A 19,144-nucleotide genomic window follows, 5' to 3' on the forward strand; every position below is an offset into this window, starting at 1 on the left:
GGGAAATCATAAAACAACATATTTTGGTTCCTTTTTCTAATGTTTAAAACATATCCACAAAGAAGCTAATGGTAAATATACCTACCTCAAGGGCAAAAGAAATTGCTGAGTATGTTGCCAAATACCAGGATTTTTACTAGGATTAAGCAATGGAGCCATATTTTTTGTTTTCCATCTGATCATACGCTTGTTATTCTATATTTTGGTATGAAAATGTTGGTTCCTTAAAATTGAAGCATTTTTTAAAGAACACACGATGTTATTTTCAGATATATTATTTACATTTACCCTGGTCTCAAATACTACATGCTTTGCAGAACATTTGTTTACATCAGTTTTATTTTTTAGTAAGTTATTATATAAAACATTAAAAAAACTTACATATTCTGAAAACCCTTATAAATGGACTGAACAAAATACTGTAATGAATAGGCTGAACAGAATAATAGGAAAATATTCAAAATTAATTTTAGGCATTTTTAATAAACTACACATCATCTAGTTTCATATTATAGAAATTATTCCCATGGAAATTTAATTGTATTTTTAAATCTTTTATGGGTAACTTCCTAAATCAGAAATTTGTTGCTCACTACTTTATACATGAAACCCTTAAAATGCCATTCGCAGATGTCCAAAAGCTCACACCCTGCCTGGAAAAACAACTGCTAATATCCAAATATCACACAGAGCATCCAGCTGATGTTTGCGATGCAGTGGTAGGTTAAAGATACTAAAATTTAAAATCAGCTTAGAATAATCCCATATTGAGTGTAAAATTATAGCCTGTCATCAGGAACAGGCTGACAGAGCCAGGTCCAGATGGGAGACTGGCTGCGAAAAAGGCTGAGGCAGGTGGGAATATGATGGGAACCTGACGGAAGACAGGACTACTCCCTCTGCTGGCAAGGTTCTCACCTGCTTGAATTTTTAACTAATGACTAGCTTTCCTTCAATTATTTAAGATATAACCAACAAATTATGTAAGGTGTTCCTTTTTTAGTTGGCTGTTCTGTGTTTGCACATTTTCAAACTCATGGTATCCTATTTTTTCACCAGATTAATTTCTCAGAGATATAAGGATCCAATGTTTCACCAGGAGGCCCAATTATTTACTTATAATTTAATTGCATCATAAGCATAAACAAATGTAGAATTGCTTTTATAAATATTAGGTCTTTAAAAATTAAAAATGCTTCTGATTTATGTTTGTTGATATATATCTCTTCTGGAAGAAAAAATTTCTTGGGCTACAGACTTCAGAATCTCTTTCTCAGGCTCTGCATAATGTCCCGTAATGAAATAATATAGAAATGAACCATATAAATCAACTATACAGGGAACAAGGAAACAGCATGTCACAGCAAAACAGCATAGATGTACAGCGCCAAACCCATCTGATAATCTAATGATCTGAGTTTACAGATATTATGTACTAATATATAAGAAATTAAGAACTAATGTTTACACAAAAATTTTGTTAAATTTTACAGAAAAATTATTCAATATTTGATTTTCAATGTAAGTTAATAGCTGCAGCAAAAACATTTAGTAAAAATCTGTTCTAAGATTTTGGCCTACAACCAGAAGCTCCCAGAACAGGAGGGATCAGCTTTTTCACCCACTGTTCTCATCTGAATCCTGGCTTAAAAGCTATTCCAGCTCCCAGCTTTCCAGAAGGCTCCATCCCAGGAATCCCTGCCTGCCATTTGGTTTGCTGATTTTAATCTCTCAGGACTTTCTTGCAGTGGCTCTACTATGCTGAACTGGCACTTGCTTCTAGAAGTGAGTTATTATTAAACCTGTAGGTCAATTGTGGCACTAAAAACTCTTCGGAAGCTTTCAGCCACTGTGTACAATTTGCTAGTCTAATTAAATATTAATTCTAAGTGTTAACATTTTGTGGCTAAGAGCTTTTATTTTCCATCATCAGTTTGGAAGAGAAAGAGGTTACAAGGCTAATTTAATCTCTCTCCCGTCCTCCCCAACATTAAAGATTAACTACATAGGGTGTGAAAACATTATTAGAGAAGCGGGAACTCTTTATATAGTAATAATAATGTAATTAATAGCAAAGGGTTAAAAAATAATGTTAGGATATAATATATGACCTGGTACTTAAACAGTTTTAAATTATAATTCGTTACAAGCATGTTTTGTCTCGATATTAAGAAATAAGTATCACCCTTCTTTGAAGACAGTAATCTTTCTTTAAGGGAAGGTATGCATCTAAGTATATAAATAGGAATAATTCAAAATTTGCATTTTCTTATAGGTGTTTTTCAGAAAGCTTGTAACACCCAAGATAAAAAGCTTAGTAATTCTATTTGTAAAATAAATACAAAATTAAGTAAAGTTGTACTTCTTTTCTGTACACAAAAGTGATGTAGTAGAGGAGAGTCTATAATAAAAATAATGTTAAAGATCCTTCCCCTTTTTTTCTTCTATCATGTTCAAGGAGACGAAACACAGAGTCCCTCCCCGATTCTGCTCCCAGAACAGTTGTGTCCATGCCTGGACATTGGGCATTATAAAGACTATGCAGTCCAGCAGCCAAAGATTCCATATGCCCAAACAGATGACTCAATCTCCATACTGTGATGAGACATTTCACTATTTCTATCATTGATATATTTGAAAATTTTGGCTCTAAATAGTACTTTACCAACCATCACCACCACTAGGAACTATATGGTATGAATCGCCACATGAACCAAAACTTCATAATTTTAGGGAAAGCAAAAAATATTTAAAGTCAAAATTATTTTTCATTGTATGCCTTATCGAATATGATTTGGTTAGATTAATCATAATAAAAGGTTTCTAAATGACTCTTTTTACTTTTGAAGACACACATGAATCTTACTGACAGTTTTAAATATGCTACCCTTATTTAATATGCATATTTACACTATGACAAAATGGCACATATACGGCTCCTAATGCTCTACGTAGACAGAAACTTATAAGAAATTTGGAGTTTATTTCTGTAAAAACTTTCAAACATCCTGGACCAAGAAAGTAAATTAGAAATATAAGTATAATGCATACAAGCTAAGATTTGATTTAAAAAATTAATCAAACACTAGATTGTGTAATATGAAACAGAAGAAAAAGAACACTGGAACTATAAAAATTTATAAATCCAAGCATATAGGAGCAGAGTTGAAACACAGTTCTATTATTTGTTGTTGTAAAGAAAAACAGACTCTGTTTACACCCAACCAGACTTGTATGAAGTTACTAAATTTTCAAAGACTGGAATTTGACAAATATGGTAAAATTAATATGGGTTTAATATGATTCATTTTATTAAAAATAATTATTTCTTTTTAAACTTTTAAAAATATTAACTTTTTGCAATCTATATCAGAGTAATTGAGAAGGTCTAGAAAAATTAAGGCAGATTCTTAGTTGATAATATGAAAAATTGATACCCAGAATATCCAACTTTATCCTTTAATAATTGATAATCGTGATCAAGAGATTGAATCTGTAATTTTCAGCCTTAAATATTTGTAACAAACTGTATTTAAAAAGACCATTTCAAATAATAATTCTCCTTAATAAAGTACATTTAAAAAGACCATTTAAGATAGATTAAGTTATATGGCAGAAGGTGTTGTTATGCTTTCCTATAATGATGCTCATATCAACAATTAGAAAAAAAATATTTTCCAGAATTTTATAGTGGTAAACTCATAAGAGTCTGTTGTTCCCTTACCATACAATTATTCTTAGGTCTTGTTTTAAGAATAAAAGATCTCACACTGAGAGAAATTCACAAGGCCACTGGAGTCCACATTTCATAATCCTATATTAGTGGTTAGTTCTATAGCTGTCCATTGCTTGCCTTAGAGTTTAGCTGCTAAAATACTCAGCATGAACACAAAAGTTTATGGATGTGAAAAGGTTTGTTCTGAATTTCTCCACACTGAAACATACTGCATCATTTACTTCAGTGGGTTCAAAGTTTTCATATATTAATATTACAGAGGATTGATTTGAAAATATATCAATTAAAATAACACACTAAAACTTCTTTCAATTTTCAAGAGACATGTAACAAGGGCCTGTTTTCCTGCTTTTCTTCAGAAAATGATTTTTCCTTGGTATAAGCTAACTAATGCTGGTGATAGTTTTCTTCAGTGAGGTAGCTGGAGGCGGGGGAAGGGTGGGGAGGGAAATTCCACAGATAAAATTGTTGGAAAATAGTGGTTTATGATAAAAACTGAATAGGGTTATTATTGATGAAGTGCCAGTGATGACCAATAAAAATGTTATAGGCCAGTTACAAATCTAAAATCTATTCTGAATAAAAGAAAGTTTAAATAGTTTACCAACTAATGTTCTATAAGCAAATACATTAAATGCTAGCAATACAAAGAATTATTGTAGAATGAGAAAAAGTTATTTCATATTTTATCATCAAAAATGTCAAGGAAGTTTTCATTCCTGCATTATTATAGTTAAGGAGAAATTTATTGGGTTGTTTATATTTAAAAATTCCTTAAAAGTGTAGATTATGACAGCTTGAATAGATTAGCAATAATAAAAAGTAAATTTTCTTTTTGAAAGGAAAGCTGTGAGGAAGGTATAGAAAAATAACCTTTCCTATTTTAATTACAACTCTAAGTGCTTTAATATTTATTTCCTGACAGTTTCAGGTAAAAGTGTTTTCAATCAATAAAAAATACAAATCAAGAACAACCTGTCACAGATTGTGTAAACAAAATGCATAAGCTAGGGGAAATTTATTTTCCTTTCTCCTCGCCAATATAATCATAATAAGGCATGAAACTAAGTTTCTATTTCCAAAAAGAATAAATGTTATTGGTCACCATTTTCCTTAAGCAGAACTGTCACTGATAATTGCAAATAAAATTAATTTAAAAGCCACAAAATATTTGTATAATTTGCAAGTGGATGACAAATTTCGCTAATAGTAAGCCAGTTCTCATTTATAAGACCAAAAAACATTAGTTTCATATATTGCTAGATATGGAAATCAAACAGTAACCAATTGTAACAGCTTCAAAGTTATCACCGTGTAAAAAAAGCTCATTAAATAAAGTTTCGAAGGGTGTACAGACATTTGTATTTCTAACAGTAAACAGGAAAAAAAGCAGCAGAATGTTCAGTGTAGCTGAAATATAACAATCTTTAATATGGAAATTTATACTTAAGAGTTTAAAAGTTGAAATAATATTCTCATACTTAAGATAATAGGAAGGAAGAGTTTCAAGGTAGGGTTTTAGTTATTTTTCTTAGATGTAACTTTTCCTCTTTCTTTTTCAATCCACTATAATCTTCACTCGACAACAGTTTTGAACAGTTGAGTTGTGAGAATGTGAGCAGCTGCTGTTATTATAACTAAAGGTCTGTCTACTGCTTGAGTCTGAGAGACCACATGTTCGGCTGTCCTCTCATCTTGCCATCCTCACCAATTAACTATTAACATGGAGGGCTGTACACATGCTCTTGGGGGCTCTTTAACAGGCTTCTTGGCGAGTGGAACAACTACACAGCAGGGATCTGGGAACTGAGTAATGCCGGAATATAGGGGAGCCGTCCATAGTTCTGCTCCTTCTAATGACACTTTGCTCCACAGTTCAGCATGTAACAATGTCTGTATTTAACTTGGCCATTTTCACATACATTTTTAGTACAGTGTCTTTGGACAGATACTAAAACTATATTCCAGCAAGAGAGCAGATAATAATACTACTTCACAGGGAAAATTGTTTAGGACTATATATGCATATACATATTTTAAGACATTCATAATATATTTGACGAATAATTTTAGTGTTTTCAGCAAACAGATATTTAGAATTTATTTTATTCATTTGTTTCAATGTATGCTTGTTATTTCCTGTGCTGTGATGAAAATAATCTCTAACCCAAAGGAAATAAACTATGTCAAGTTCAAAGTTATGAGGCTGAGCAGAAAATAGTTCAAATGCAAATTTAAAAATAATTCTTTTCCACTCTACTTGCAAAAGTCTTATTACAACAATAAGTTAAAGTCAGTTTCGAATCTATGTCATTATTTTCCCTTTTTTAACTTTTCCCCCTCTTTGCAATTTCCTTAACTATGTGTTCCTTCTCTACAATGAAATTAAACATGGGAAGCATGCCAAAAGTACAATAAAGGGTAACTAATCATTACTGTACAGGTCTGACAGAATGCTAATAACTAAAGTAAGAACACTGATTGGCTATTTTTTTTGTACTTCATGTAATCTTTATTTTTAACATCTTTATTGGAGTATAATTGCCTTACAATGGTGTGTTAGTTTCTGCTGTATAACAAAGTGAATAAGCTATACGTAAACATATATCCCCATATCTCCTCCCTCTTGTGTCTTCTTCCCACCCTCCCTATCCCACCCCTCTAGGTGGACACAAAGCACGGAGCTGACTTCCCTGTGCTATGTGGTTGCTTCCCACTAGCTATCTATTTTACATTGGGTAGTGTATATATGTCCATGCCACTATCTCACGTCGTCCCAGCTTACACTTCCCCCTCCCCATGTCCTCAAGTCCATTCTCTATGACTGCATCTTTATTCCTGTCCTGCTCCTAGGTTCTTCAGAATCTTTTTTTTTTTTTAGATTCCATATATATGTGTTAGTATACGGTCTTTGTTTTTCTCTTTTTGACTTACTTCACTCTGTATGACAGTCTCTAGGTCCATCCATCTCACTACAAATAACTCAATTTTGTTTCTTTTTATGGATGAGTAACATTCCATTGTATATATGTGCCACATCTTTATTCATTCATTTGTCGATGGACACTTAGGTTGCTTCCATGTCCTGGCCAGTGTAAATAGAGCTGCAATGAACATTGTGGTAACATGACTCTTTTTGAGTTATGGTTTTCTCAGGGTATATGCCCAGTAGTGGGATTGCTAGGTTGTATGGTAGTTCTATTTTTAAAAGTTTTTTAAGGAACCTCCATACTGTTCTCCATAGTGGCTGTATCAATTTACATTCCCACCAACCAGCATTTATTGTTTGTAGATCTTTTGATGATGGCCATTCTGACTGGTATGAGGTAATACCGCACTGTAGTTTTGATTTGCATTTCTCTAATGATTAGTGATGTTGTGCATCCTTTCATGTGTTTGTTGGCAATCTGTATATCTTTGGAGAAATGTCTATTTAGGTTTTCTGCCCATTTTTGGATTGGGTTGTTTGTTTTTTTGATATTGAGCTGCATGAGCTGCCTGTATATTTTGGAGATTAATCCTTTGTCAGTTGCTTCGTTTGCAAATATTTTTTCCCATTCTGAGGGTTGTGATTGGCTGTTTTTCACAATCTAAGAGAAATAGATATTTTATATACTTTTAATGTAGTGTTACTTTATATAATATATTCAAATAAAGGTGTCACACTTCTATTATCTATAGATGTTTAATTATATGACAAAATTTCCAAGGATATCAAACTGCATTTCTATTTCCTGCCAGAATCTACTTTACTCTCAAACACCAAGCTCAAGCATCCAAAATACGTACATATACTGATTGTCTGCTCCATTCATTCTGTCTTTCATATTTCTGAAAAAACTCCAGGAAGATGGGATCTTGTTTGTCTTGTTCACTACTTTATCCCCATGGATGCCTAGGATAGTACTTGCAATCAATATTTGTTGATTGAATAAATTATTCAATCACCATTTAAACCTTGACTTAGAGTCTGCAGGGAAGGCACTGGTCATAGTCGAGAGGAAGTTGACGTATGATGTTAAAAAGAGTCATGTTACAAAAAGGTGATGTTACTAAGACTTCAATGGCCATCTGACTTCAGCCAAGGTTCCTAACCTGTCTAAGCTGTGAGAAGATCCTGTCCAACCTGTGAGAAGATCCTGTCCATGTTGTTCATAAAGAGCGGCAGAATGCTGAAGATTTCTATTACTTCGACGGACTTGTGTACCTTAGTTTTTGTAGCCTGATCTCTGTTCAAATTCTCAGTTTTGGAGGTGTGTTTAAGTAACAATAGTGAAGGTGACAATTGTTGACATATAATGAGTGCCTACCATGTGCCAGCACTGGGTGAGCACATGTTATTGCTAATCCTCTGAATTTTTACAAATGAAGAAGCTGAGGCTGAGAAAGTTAGGCCTTGACTAAGACCAAATAACTAATTGGGTCTATCTCCCTCCAAAGCCCAGGCTCTTTCTATCATTGAATGCTACTTTGTACACAGTCTGCTTCTTAATTTTGACCCTATTTTAGTACTTCCATTGAATAAGCAGCAGAGTATGGTGTTTAAGAGTATGGTACTTGGAAGGGAAACACTTAGATCTAAATCCTGCCACTCAAGTAGCTGCGTGATCTTGGGAAAGTCACTTAAATTTTCTGTCCCTTTTTCCTTATCTATAAAATGGAAATAATGATAGCACCAACAATATAGGATTATGATAAGGATTAAATGAGTTAATATTTGAAAAGATCTTAGGACTGCAACTGGCCTGTAGAAATCACTATGTAAGTTTTTATTAAACAAACTCACAGTTCCCTGGTTCTGTGTATGTATATGTCTTTGGTTAGCTTTGTAAGCATACTGCTTCCACTTCTTACTCTCTTTTCTTAGCCTAAACATTGTGATTTTCCTTGCCAGTCTTTAAGAGTTAGAGTTTTATCCACTATTCATATCATGACTGGTTTAAGCAAACTGTTAAGTTTTACATTTTCTCCTAAGTATTTTCATAAAAAACCAAACATATGGTCAGATGTCATGTTCAAAGAGCAAGGGAATAATTTATTTGTTTTTCCTTATAGCTCCACTGATATTAGGACCAGAAGACTACTACACGATAGCTAGGCAAAATTCTCCAGGGAAGAGACTGTGGTATAAGGTCACCAAAGTCTGACCTTATGTTTTCCTATTTCCATTTCAAAATAGTCTCTTTACTGGTATTTTAAAAAGCAGAATTTAAATTATATCTTTTTCAGTTTTACAAGAATTCAAATATATCTATAAAATACCAAAATTCAAATACTGCTTAATGTTCAGTGGTGTACATAGGATGATTTGAAGTCTTCTGATAGTATTACTGCTCTTCCCTTACACAGAGGCTAGAGGAATCACTGTCACAAACATTCACAAGAGGTTTGGAATCTCTTCTCTAAATAATAATGATGATCACTACCAAAATGGCCTTAGAAATTTTTTTCTTTCTTTTCTTTATTGCATAGGCACCTTTGCAATAAATTTTAAAATTACATATATACGCATATTTATTTCATAATTATTTTGGTTCTTAAATTTAGGTCTTTGATTCATTCTGAATTAATTTTTGTATATGGTGTGAGGTAAGGGTCCAAACTTCATTCTTTTGCATGTAGCTATCTAGTTGACCCATGCCATTTGTTGAAAGGTTATTCTTTTCTTATTGAATGGTCTTGGCACCCTTGTTGACCATAGATGTATGGGTTTATTTCTAGACTGTCAATTCTATTCCATTGTTTTATATGTCTATTCTTATTCGAGTACCCAAGTACTCCCTGGAGACCTCCAAATTTCAATTACATCTGCTATATTTCTGTTAATGTAATTAAATGTAAAGTTCTCACAGACCTTTGAGTGTCACCAAGCATAGTCCTTGTTTCTCTGATTTGCTTGAATATGTCATTTAAGTTCAGACCTCAGTGGTGAAACAGGGATAATGCTTAACGTATCTAAGGACAGGAGCTTAATTCAGATGAACCCTTCAAGTCCTTTCTACTTAGCTCTAAGGTTAAAGATTTGAGATTTACTAGCTTTGAAAGAATGAGTTCCAGAATACAAATCTGTTAGATATTGTAGTAGAATTTTCCCATAATATGGCTCTAGAATCTGATTTTCTGGGTTCAAATTATGGTTTCTCAAGTATTTAACCTTGATCTAATTTCTGAATTTCGCTATACCTCAGTTTCCTTATATGTAAAATGGAGATAACAGCATTCACATAAAAATTCTATAAGGATTGTTAGGTCCTGACTTAGTGTTTTTTATTTGCTAGTTGTTCTCATTATTGTTATAATTGCTACTTCTTAGAGAAGTAAAACAAAGTTCAAAACTTCTCTGCTATAATTCATTCCAAATCAAAGTGTTTTAGTATGTACATTAGAAAAAATGACTTCAGTGATTTAGTTACTTTGACTTTCACATTCCATTCATTGCAGCAGGTATTTCAGTTATATTATTTCTAGTATCATGTTATAGTGAATGTGTACATATATACATACGTACTGTGGAAACAGTCCCAAACTTGCCCCTTGAACACTCTTAAGAAAAGAACTTGTTTGAACCAATGAGGAAATCTTACAAAGACCCCTCTTTCTCTGGGGAGGCTGGCCTCTTTTTATGAGAGTGTAACTTCAGGAGAAATATATATAGAAACCAGGAGGGAAGACAGGGACTAGTCCTATTCAGATCAGCTTTTTTTTCAATTTTTTTTACTGCGGTAAAGTACATATAGTGTAAAGTTTACCATTTTAACCATTTAACAAATAAATAAATAAATTTATTTATGTTTGGCTGCATTGGGTCTTCATTGCTGCTCATGAGATTTCCCTAGTTGTGGCAAGCGGGGACTACTCTTCATTGTGGTGGCTTCTCCTGTTGCAGAGCACGGGCTCTGGGCTTGCAGGCCTCAGTAGTTGTGGCATGCAGGCTCAGTATTTATGGCACGTGGGCTGTAGAGTGCAGGCTCAGTAGTTGTGGTGCATGGGCTTAGTTGCTCTGCGGCATGTGGGATCTTCCTGGCCCAGGGCTCAAACCCGTGTCCCCTGCATTGGCAGGTGGATTCTTAATCACTGTGCCACCAGGGAAGCCCTTAACCATTTTTAAGTGTACAGTTCAGTGGTATTAAGCACATTCATAGGGCTTCCCTGGTGGTGCAGTGGTTGAGAGTCCACCTGCCAATGCAGGGGACACGGGTTCGTGCCCTGGTCCGGGAAGATCCCATATGCCGCGGAGCGGCTAGGCCTGTGAGCCATGGCCGCTGAGCCTGCGCGTCTGGAGCCTGTGTTCCGCAATGGGAGAGGCCACAACAGTGAGAGGCCCGCGTACCGCAAAAAACACAAACAAACAAAAAAACCCACACATTCATAATGTTGTGCTACCATCACCACCAGCCATCTCCAGAACTCTTTGCATCTTGTAAAACTGAAACTCCATAACCATTAAAATAATAACTCTCATTCCCTCCCACCCCTAGCACCTGGCAACTACCATTCTATTTTCTGTCTCCATAATTTTGACTACTCCAAGTATGTCATATAACTGGATTCACAGTATTTGTCTTTCAGTGATTGACTTATTTCACTGAGCCTAATGTTCTCAAGATTTATCCCTGTTGTAGCACATGTGAAAACTTCCTTCCTTTTTTTTTTTTTTTTTTTTTTTGGCGGTATGCGGGCCTCTCACTGTTGTGGCTTCTCCCGTTGTGGAGCCCAGGTTCCGGACGCGCAGGCTCAGCGGCTATGGCTCACGGGCCCAGCCGCTCCGTGGCACGTGGGATCTTCCCAGATCGGGGCACGAACCCGTGTCCCCTGCATCGGCAGGCGGGCTCTCAACCACTGCGCCACTAGGGAAGCCCCTTCCTTCCTTTATAAGGCTGAATAATATCCTGTTGTGTGGATATGCCACACTTTGCTTATCTATTCATCTGTCAGTGGACAGTCAGGTTGCTTCTACATTTTAGCTGTTGTGAATAATGCTGCTATACATGGGTGTAAAAATATCTCTTCAAGATCTATATTCAGATCAGCTTTATGATCAACGACAAGATATGACAGCAAAATCAACCTCATGTCACAATGATACTAGGAAGTTCACAATAAATCAAAGAAAAAAATAATAAAATTAGTGAAGATGAAATTACCACATACTCACTGTATATTAAAACCACAAGTACTAGAGAACTGAATAATCTAAAAGACATCTTGCTGCTCCGGCATTTCAAGCATCTGAAGTCTCTTTTATCCAAATGGCACATGAAAATAATTTACCGCATTCATAAAGCACTTATAAACTGCTCTTCACTATAAACCACGAGTTAGGAGAAAGTAGTTTTGGAAAGTTCTTACCTGGATAAGGTGTGTTGGCACTGTGATGATACAGGCGGAAAGAGAGCTTCGCAGAAGACCACGGAGCATATAGAGGAACTTTGTAAGACTGTGATTGCTGTCACAGTTTTCTGTCCAGAAAACGTCATCTCCCCACAAAGGTGAACCAAGATTCTGGATTCCTATTCTTAAAATGTTTTTCTGTTTTTTCTAAGGGAAAGTGAGAGGGAGGTAAACACATTAAGTTTTATTAAACAATAGGATACCTACCTCTTTTACTTTTATCTGCCGGTTCTTATTTTTATTCAAAACAGATCAGGGAGATAATGTCAACAGACGTAGTAAAAAGTTTTATGTATTGTCAATAATAAGGTAATGTAAAGGAAACCTTTTAGATTACAAGACTATAAAAAAATAGCAGAACGGTTGTTTTGTTTTTTCTTTTGGAAAATTTGAAGAGTATCACAAGCCTCAAGCTTTTGTTTCTAAATCATAACGGTGACTAAGAATTATCTTTGAGGCAATTAAAGTAATACATAACAAATCACAGGTAATAATAAAGAGAATCTAAACTAGAATGCTTACAAACCATTCTTACAAAACTCTGTAAGTCTTTCAATAAACTACAGAGTGCTCACTATCTCTCAGATAAATTCTATCATGTCCACCGCCTACTATTTTGTTTGAAAGAGGTTTAAAAATGCATTTTGGGGGGTTTAGCATTTTACACTTGCCTCTATTTTTTCTTCTTGAAGCTATTTTTATGATAATAATTTGACACTTTTAATAAAATTTAACAGGTGAATGTTTGGAACTTGATCCCATTGACATTAAGGTCATAATAATAGTGAATGATATTTCTTGGGAAAAGAGTATTGAAAAACCATTAAATAAAACCTAAAATGATTGTCAATAAATGTTTGCCAGCAGATGTGTTTATAATAAATTCTACTGTTTGGGTTATTCTAACTGAACAAATGTTTTGCAAATGCTTTCCTTAGCAATTCAGCAAAATTTCCAGGCAAAGGAAGGAGCTCTTAGCAAAACCTGGCACATGGAAATAACTGGAAAATCATTATTACAATTCTAACGGGGAAAATAAGACTATTCTCCCAAAGCAAAGATTTGGAACATGCCACTTTAGATGTGATTTCTGATGAAACAAGATCCTAAAATATATATATCACTTGCTGTTGCTACAAAATACTACTAATAAAATTCATTAGCCAACTAGTTATTGCCCAATATACACACACACACACACACACAATATATATATAATATCTCCCTGATAGTAGACACACAAGTGATTTTTTGTATTCCTTTTCAAGGAGAATTTATTGACAAAAGAAAGTAGGGAAAATGAATAAAATGTTGAAATGTTAGAAGAGGAAAGACTACAGGGACAATAGTAAGATGGGTAAGATACAGACTTAAAGTCTGCATTGTGCAACTAAGTAGATGTACGATTTTGGGTAAAACAAGTAATTACTTAGGCCTTAGTTTTCTCATTTCTAAAATTAAAAGGATAGAATAGAACATTGCTGTATGAGACCATATAATTCTTCAAATATATAAAGTGACACAAGGGCCTGGATAAAACTGCGAGAATGAGATTTTAAAAAGAGGAATTTAGTCTAAGCACATTTGAGAAAAACTTTCTGACTTCTAGGGCCTAAAGCACAAAGACAACAATATCAAGGCAGTTGGTCCAATTTCTTTTTCTGGTTGCCTTGAGGTTATGATGACAAGCACCTAAGATACCATATGTGGTGATCCTCAACAGTCCATAAAAATTATTTTCTTTTTATTTCTGCATTACTTGAATAAAATGAAGTAATATGATGTACCATGGTATATGTTAGAAGTATAAATAAATTTCCAATGAGCTCCTATATCTGTGAAATATGATAGGTTATTCATTTTTATGTATTACTTAGAAACTCAGAATTCAAACAAAATGGCAAGATTAAGCTTCATTTTTCTCATCCTTAAACTTGTTATCTTATGAACTGTAACTTAAGTTATATTCCTAACAGAAAGAGCAACTTGGAAAAAACAGAGAGAAAATTCCCCCCCCCCGCCCCAAATCTAGATATTAGAATGAAATCTGATGGTAAAAGGAGAGCAGCCTCATATTGTTTACCTTGTCAACACTTCAGAAACTAAAGGTCAGCTGTATTTTCACCCACAGTCACCATTACCTACTACTGCTGTATCAAAAAGTTTACACAAGTTCATAACAAAAATGCTGTCAGGTGCAGAATCAGGAGAACCACAATTTAGTGACTTTGACAGTTACACTGATATACACATATAGAAAGAATGAAAATATTAAAAGCCAGAGAATGAATGAGTGATAAGATATTTAAGTGAAATATGTACACAGCACATCAGAACATAATTGAGCATAATACTTCAACCCAGGGAATACACTTATATTTTAAAAAATATGACAGTATTGTAAAAACAAAGGCTGAGTTACAAATTTCCTGTGTTGTTTGGGACGTATAATTCCTTGCTACACCATATAATAGTGGGGCATACTGTAAGGCATAATAAAATTAAAAAAATAAATATTTGCTGACAGCTGAACAATAAGTAAATTTATTCCTATGAGAAGATCTAAAATATTTAATCTGGTACTCTAAGTAAAATCCATGTTCAAATTTCATTTATTGTATTATTTCTTAGATATCTGAAAATCAAAAATTAAAAATAAAATTATGACAGCGATTTGTAAATGTTTCCACTCCAAGTATCTTTACGGATAAGCTACAATACTTTACTTACGACTGTTATTAATTGTATGGTAGTATATAATATTCTGTTCCTTAGAGTCTATTTCTATTTGTTGCCTCCAACTAGTTTATTTCAAAATGTAGTGATAGAGAAAGTAAGATGAAAATATCCTTTTAAAAATAGGATTTATTTCAGTGTCAGAATGTTATTTTGACTCGGGAATAATATTTTTTGGAGTAGTGCCTGATAGATGCATTTCTGTGGCTTCTGGAAGTAATCTAAAGTTTCTGAGGCAGATTTATAGACTAGGCAATTTAGCAAATGATGCAATCCATAATTTAAAAATATGGGAATTCATTAACTATATTTTAGTTCTAATAAAATTGGAAATATATATTTATAATAACTTATTGGTATATTTAATTTAATTAAAAATTTGTTTCTAGCATTCCTGGTACTCACCATAAAAACGTCTGTCTCAACCCTGTTCAATCTTTATGAAGGTCAAAAGTTATAGAACTTCTGGTTCAGAGACCCAAACCAGTTTGTTGTCTATCAATGTTCATGAAATAAAATATTGTTTACTGAAAACAGTGTTGATCCATAGTCAAATAAACAAGTAAGAAAACAAACCTTTCATTCTATTCCAATAATAGCTTTTTAAGGGTTCTTCGGACGTGTGTGTGTGTATACATATCCATATATGTAAGTATAAGGGTATCTCTTTGTTTCTGCCTTTGCTTTTTTGCATTCTATAAAATTTCTTGCTCTTAGAAGATGTGTCATCATTCTACAAGAGCAGCAGCTCTGCACACTGTACCACAGGAACTGTTGTGACATGCCTGTTTCCATAGTTACCAGAGCAAGTGGGGAGAGGTGTCTGTCAGGGACCAATTACCTCTCCAGACGGGCACTGCCACCAAAGAGAAGACATGGTGCCCATAAATCTTAGCTAGGACCAAAAATGGAACAACAATGAGCAAAATAAAACTGTACTAAATACCAAGGGCCATCACAAAAACTGTAACATACATGAAAAACCATCTATAAATGAATGTGCTTTGCCATACACACATAAGTATTTTCAACCTGCTATTAAACTGATGATTAAAAGAAATTTTAGAAGTATTTATTTTGCCAAGGACAAAGTGCTAAATATAGCAATAAAGCTTATAAGAATATTTAAAAATCTAGGATATAAATTAAGAGCAAATGTAGTTGATAATGCTGAAAATAAGACTTGTGGCTTTTTTGTCTTCTTCAGTAAAAATAATGGTGCTCTGGAAATAATTCTGCTAAAATAATATAAATGAAATGCAAAACTTTTAGCAGCAATAGCAATTAAAATCACTGAGGAAGAATTGTGAAAGGCATGATATCTAGAAATAAAATTTCCCTCACTTTGTTTAAGTTAAACTAACCGGAACATTTCTAATAGTAGGAATCCAGAGGAAGTTTTTAAAAATAGAGCTACAGAGAAATAGTTAACTTATAAAATGTTTTAATGTAGCAAATAAAAATGCATCTTTTATTCAATGAGATAACTCAAAGCATAATATAATAAATAAAATCTTGAAATAATTAATTCTTACTCATAAGATAATTTAACATTAAGGCCTAAATGACAGAAATATAAAAAATTTCAATAGAAGAGTACAAGTCTTGCAGATTTAACAGTAATTTTCAAACTGTGGTATTTATTAACTCCAGGTACTACAAATACATATTTAAAAATAATGTTGACAGTGTATCTGAACATCTTATGGGCATCCACTGAGAACTTAGCTAAAATTCTAAATACACATTTACAGTCAAACTAAGGCTGCCCGTGCTCTGCTTATTTACATCCTCTGTGCTTAGAAACAGCTTGTTTGCTGTTGATTATTCTAAGACCTACTGGGTCTACCCCTAGAGAGTTTAAAAACAGCATTATATACATGATTATAAAAAGGCTTTCAAGGTACTCAATACCTGGGGATTGGATCCATCAAATCCTTCCTCATAAATGATGTTCTGGATAAACTGCAGCAGCTTTATGTAGCCATGGTTCAAAGAACTGTTGATAAGAAGTGGTTCAAATGCATAAATGGGCTTATTACACAGGAAATACAAACTGTAAGCTAAAACTTTAAATAAATAATTAAAAGATATACATTTATGAGACTATACTTAAATATAAGACAAAATAGTATAAGGCATTCTAAAATAAAAAGTCAGTACATCCATGGAATAAGTTGCAATGCCCTATGTTAACTAGCTCAATGTTCTTGACATCATGGGAAGATAAAAATCTGTGGAGACTGAGATGAATTAATTATGTCAGGCTTAGTTACCTCCAAGAAAATTAATGATTAAATGAAGCAACCTAAAAGATGAAGCCACTATAGCTTTTCAGGAGTAATCATAGATAATTAACACATAGTTAATGAACTGCTATGCCAAGTACACCTGAATCAATGTCCTGATCACCTGAGCTCATCTTCCATCAAAGTTTTAATATTCTTAGAACAAATCATTAATAATAATATTAATTCAAAAACAACTTTTTAAGAAAAATGAAGACAAGTGAATATAAGCTCCACTTCTGTCTAAAAAAAAAGACAATAAGACAAATGTATGAATTTAAGAAGATAAACTGTTTCCCACATGAATATTAGCATTAATGTTACTATTTCAAAATATTTTACAAGTGCTATGAAACGTAACAAAAATTTAGTAAGAGTGAAGAAAATCTGCTTTAACATTAACTGAATTTAAGATTCTTCATAATGGACAACCTGTGTGCTATATCTGAACATTAAATGTCATGATAATGAAATTCTGGAACATTGCAATTTCATCGAAATTGAAGTGCCTAGTACTGTAAAAGCTGCAGGTGATCTTAAAAATACAAAAGTATTGGGACTTCCCTGGTGGCGTAATGGTTAAGAATCTACCTGTCAATGCAGGGGACACAGGTTTGAGCCCTGGACCGGGAAGATCCCACATGTTGCGGAGCAACTGAGCCTGTGTGCCACAACTACTGAGCCTGCACTCTAGAGCCCGCGAGCCACAAATGAGCCCGTGAGCCACAAATGAGCCCTCTGCCACAACTCTTTTTTTTTTTTTTTTGGCGGTACGCGGGCCTCTCACTGTTGTGGCCTCTCCCGTTGCGGAGCACAGGCTCTGGACGCGCAGGCTCAGCGGCCATGGCTCACGGGCCCAGCCGCTCGGCGGCATGTGGGATCTTCACGGACCGGGGCATGAACCCGCGTCCCCTGCATCGACAGGCGGACTCTCAACCACTGCGCCACCAGGGAAGCCCCTGCCACAACTTTGAAGCCTGCGCGCCTAGAGCCCATGCTCTGCAACAAGAGAAGCCACCACAATGAGAAGCCTGCACATCGCAACGAAGAGTAACTCCCACTCGCCGCGACTAGAGAGTGCCCAAGTGCAGCAATGAAGACCCAATGCAGCCAAAAATAAATTTATAAAAAAGAAAAAAAACCACAAAAGTATTTGCTTTATTGTGATCCTAAGTAAAGTGATCATACAGGCAGAAGTGCCTGCCACAAAGAAAAATGGAAATATAATTTGAAGCATTCAGGTAACATTAAAGAATGTAAGTTAGGAAATGTAGCAAACTGCTTAAATTAATATGTGCAAATCAATGGCAAGTGGTTCAGCAAAAAATATATGCACACCTCTGTAAACATTTTATAGAACAGTCACACCCAGCCCAAAAGTACCTCTTTAACAGCAGCAAAAAAAGAAAACCAAGAGAAAAGAATGGTGTTCTGGGGAGGCCTGTGTGAGAGGGCCTCGTACCAAAAAAAAAAAAAAAAAAAAAAAAGAAAAGAATGGTGTTCTGTGCAAAACAAGTATTACTCCAATTGAAGGATTTGGCAGTACAGTTATTTCTCATATACTTATTTCTCCATTTTCAATACAAATACAATGGATTTCATGACCACATTTTTCTACTTTTGTGAGGAAATGTGTCTATAAACAATGATATTCTGTAAGGACAATGATGTGACTATTTCACATCTTAACACGTATTTGTCCTGGCTAGCTCAACTTACAGAACACAGCATTGCTGTTTGAACACAGCAGATTCAATCCCTATCTGTGTCAGTTAGCTTTGCACAGGGGCTAAAATCTGCTCCAAGGTCCCAGATTATGAAATGAATTCCAGCCAACCATTTGACGAATGTCATATGGGTTAAAGGAGGGTGGATCAAAAACATATCCAGTGTATCCTAATCCACCAATAATGAATCTACCTAAGACCATTATTATTTCATATGTTCAAAAAGTTTCTTAAGCATTTTTCCCTCTGCCCCCCAATTGTTCACT

General features: G+C 34.4%; 1 protein-coding gene across 2 annotated transcripts in view; it reads right to left on the minus strand.

Annotated features, from left to right (window-relative positions):
* Window positions 1-19,144, minus strand: part of ELP4 (elongator acetyltransferase complex subunit 4) — a 249,546-nt gene that overhangs the window by 143,895 nt on the left and 86,507 nt on the right. For both annotated transcript variants that reach the window (XM_007460926.1, XM_007460925.1), the window contains exons 6-7: window positions 16,778-16,862; window positions 12,086-12,274 (exon numbers count right to left, since the gene is read on the minus strand). In XM_007460926.1, the coding sequence (XP_007460988.1) occupies window positions 12,086-12,274; window positions 16,778-16,862 (274 nt within the window). The remainder of the gene's footprint in view (window positions 1-12,085; window positions 12,275-16,777; window positions 16,863-19,144) is intronic.

This window comes from Lipotes vexillifer, unplaced genomic scaffold (genome assembly GCF_000442215.2).
Source record: "Lipotes vexillifer unplaced genomic scaffold, Lipotes_vexillifer_v1.1 scaffold627, whole genome shotgun sequence".
In the NCBI taxonomy this organism is placed as follows: domain Eukaryota; kingdom Metazoa; phylum Chordata; class Mammalia; order Artiodactyla; family Lipotidae; genus Lipotes; species Lipotes vexillifer.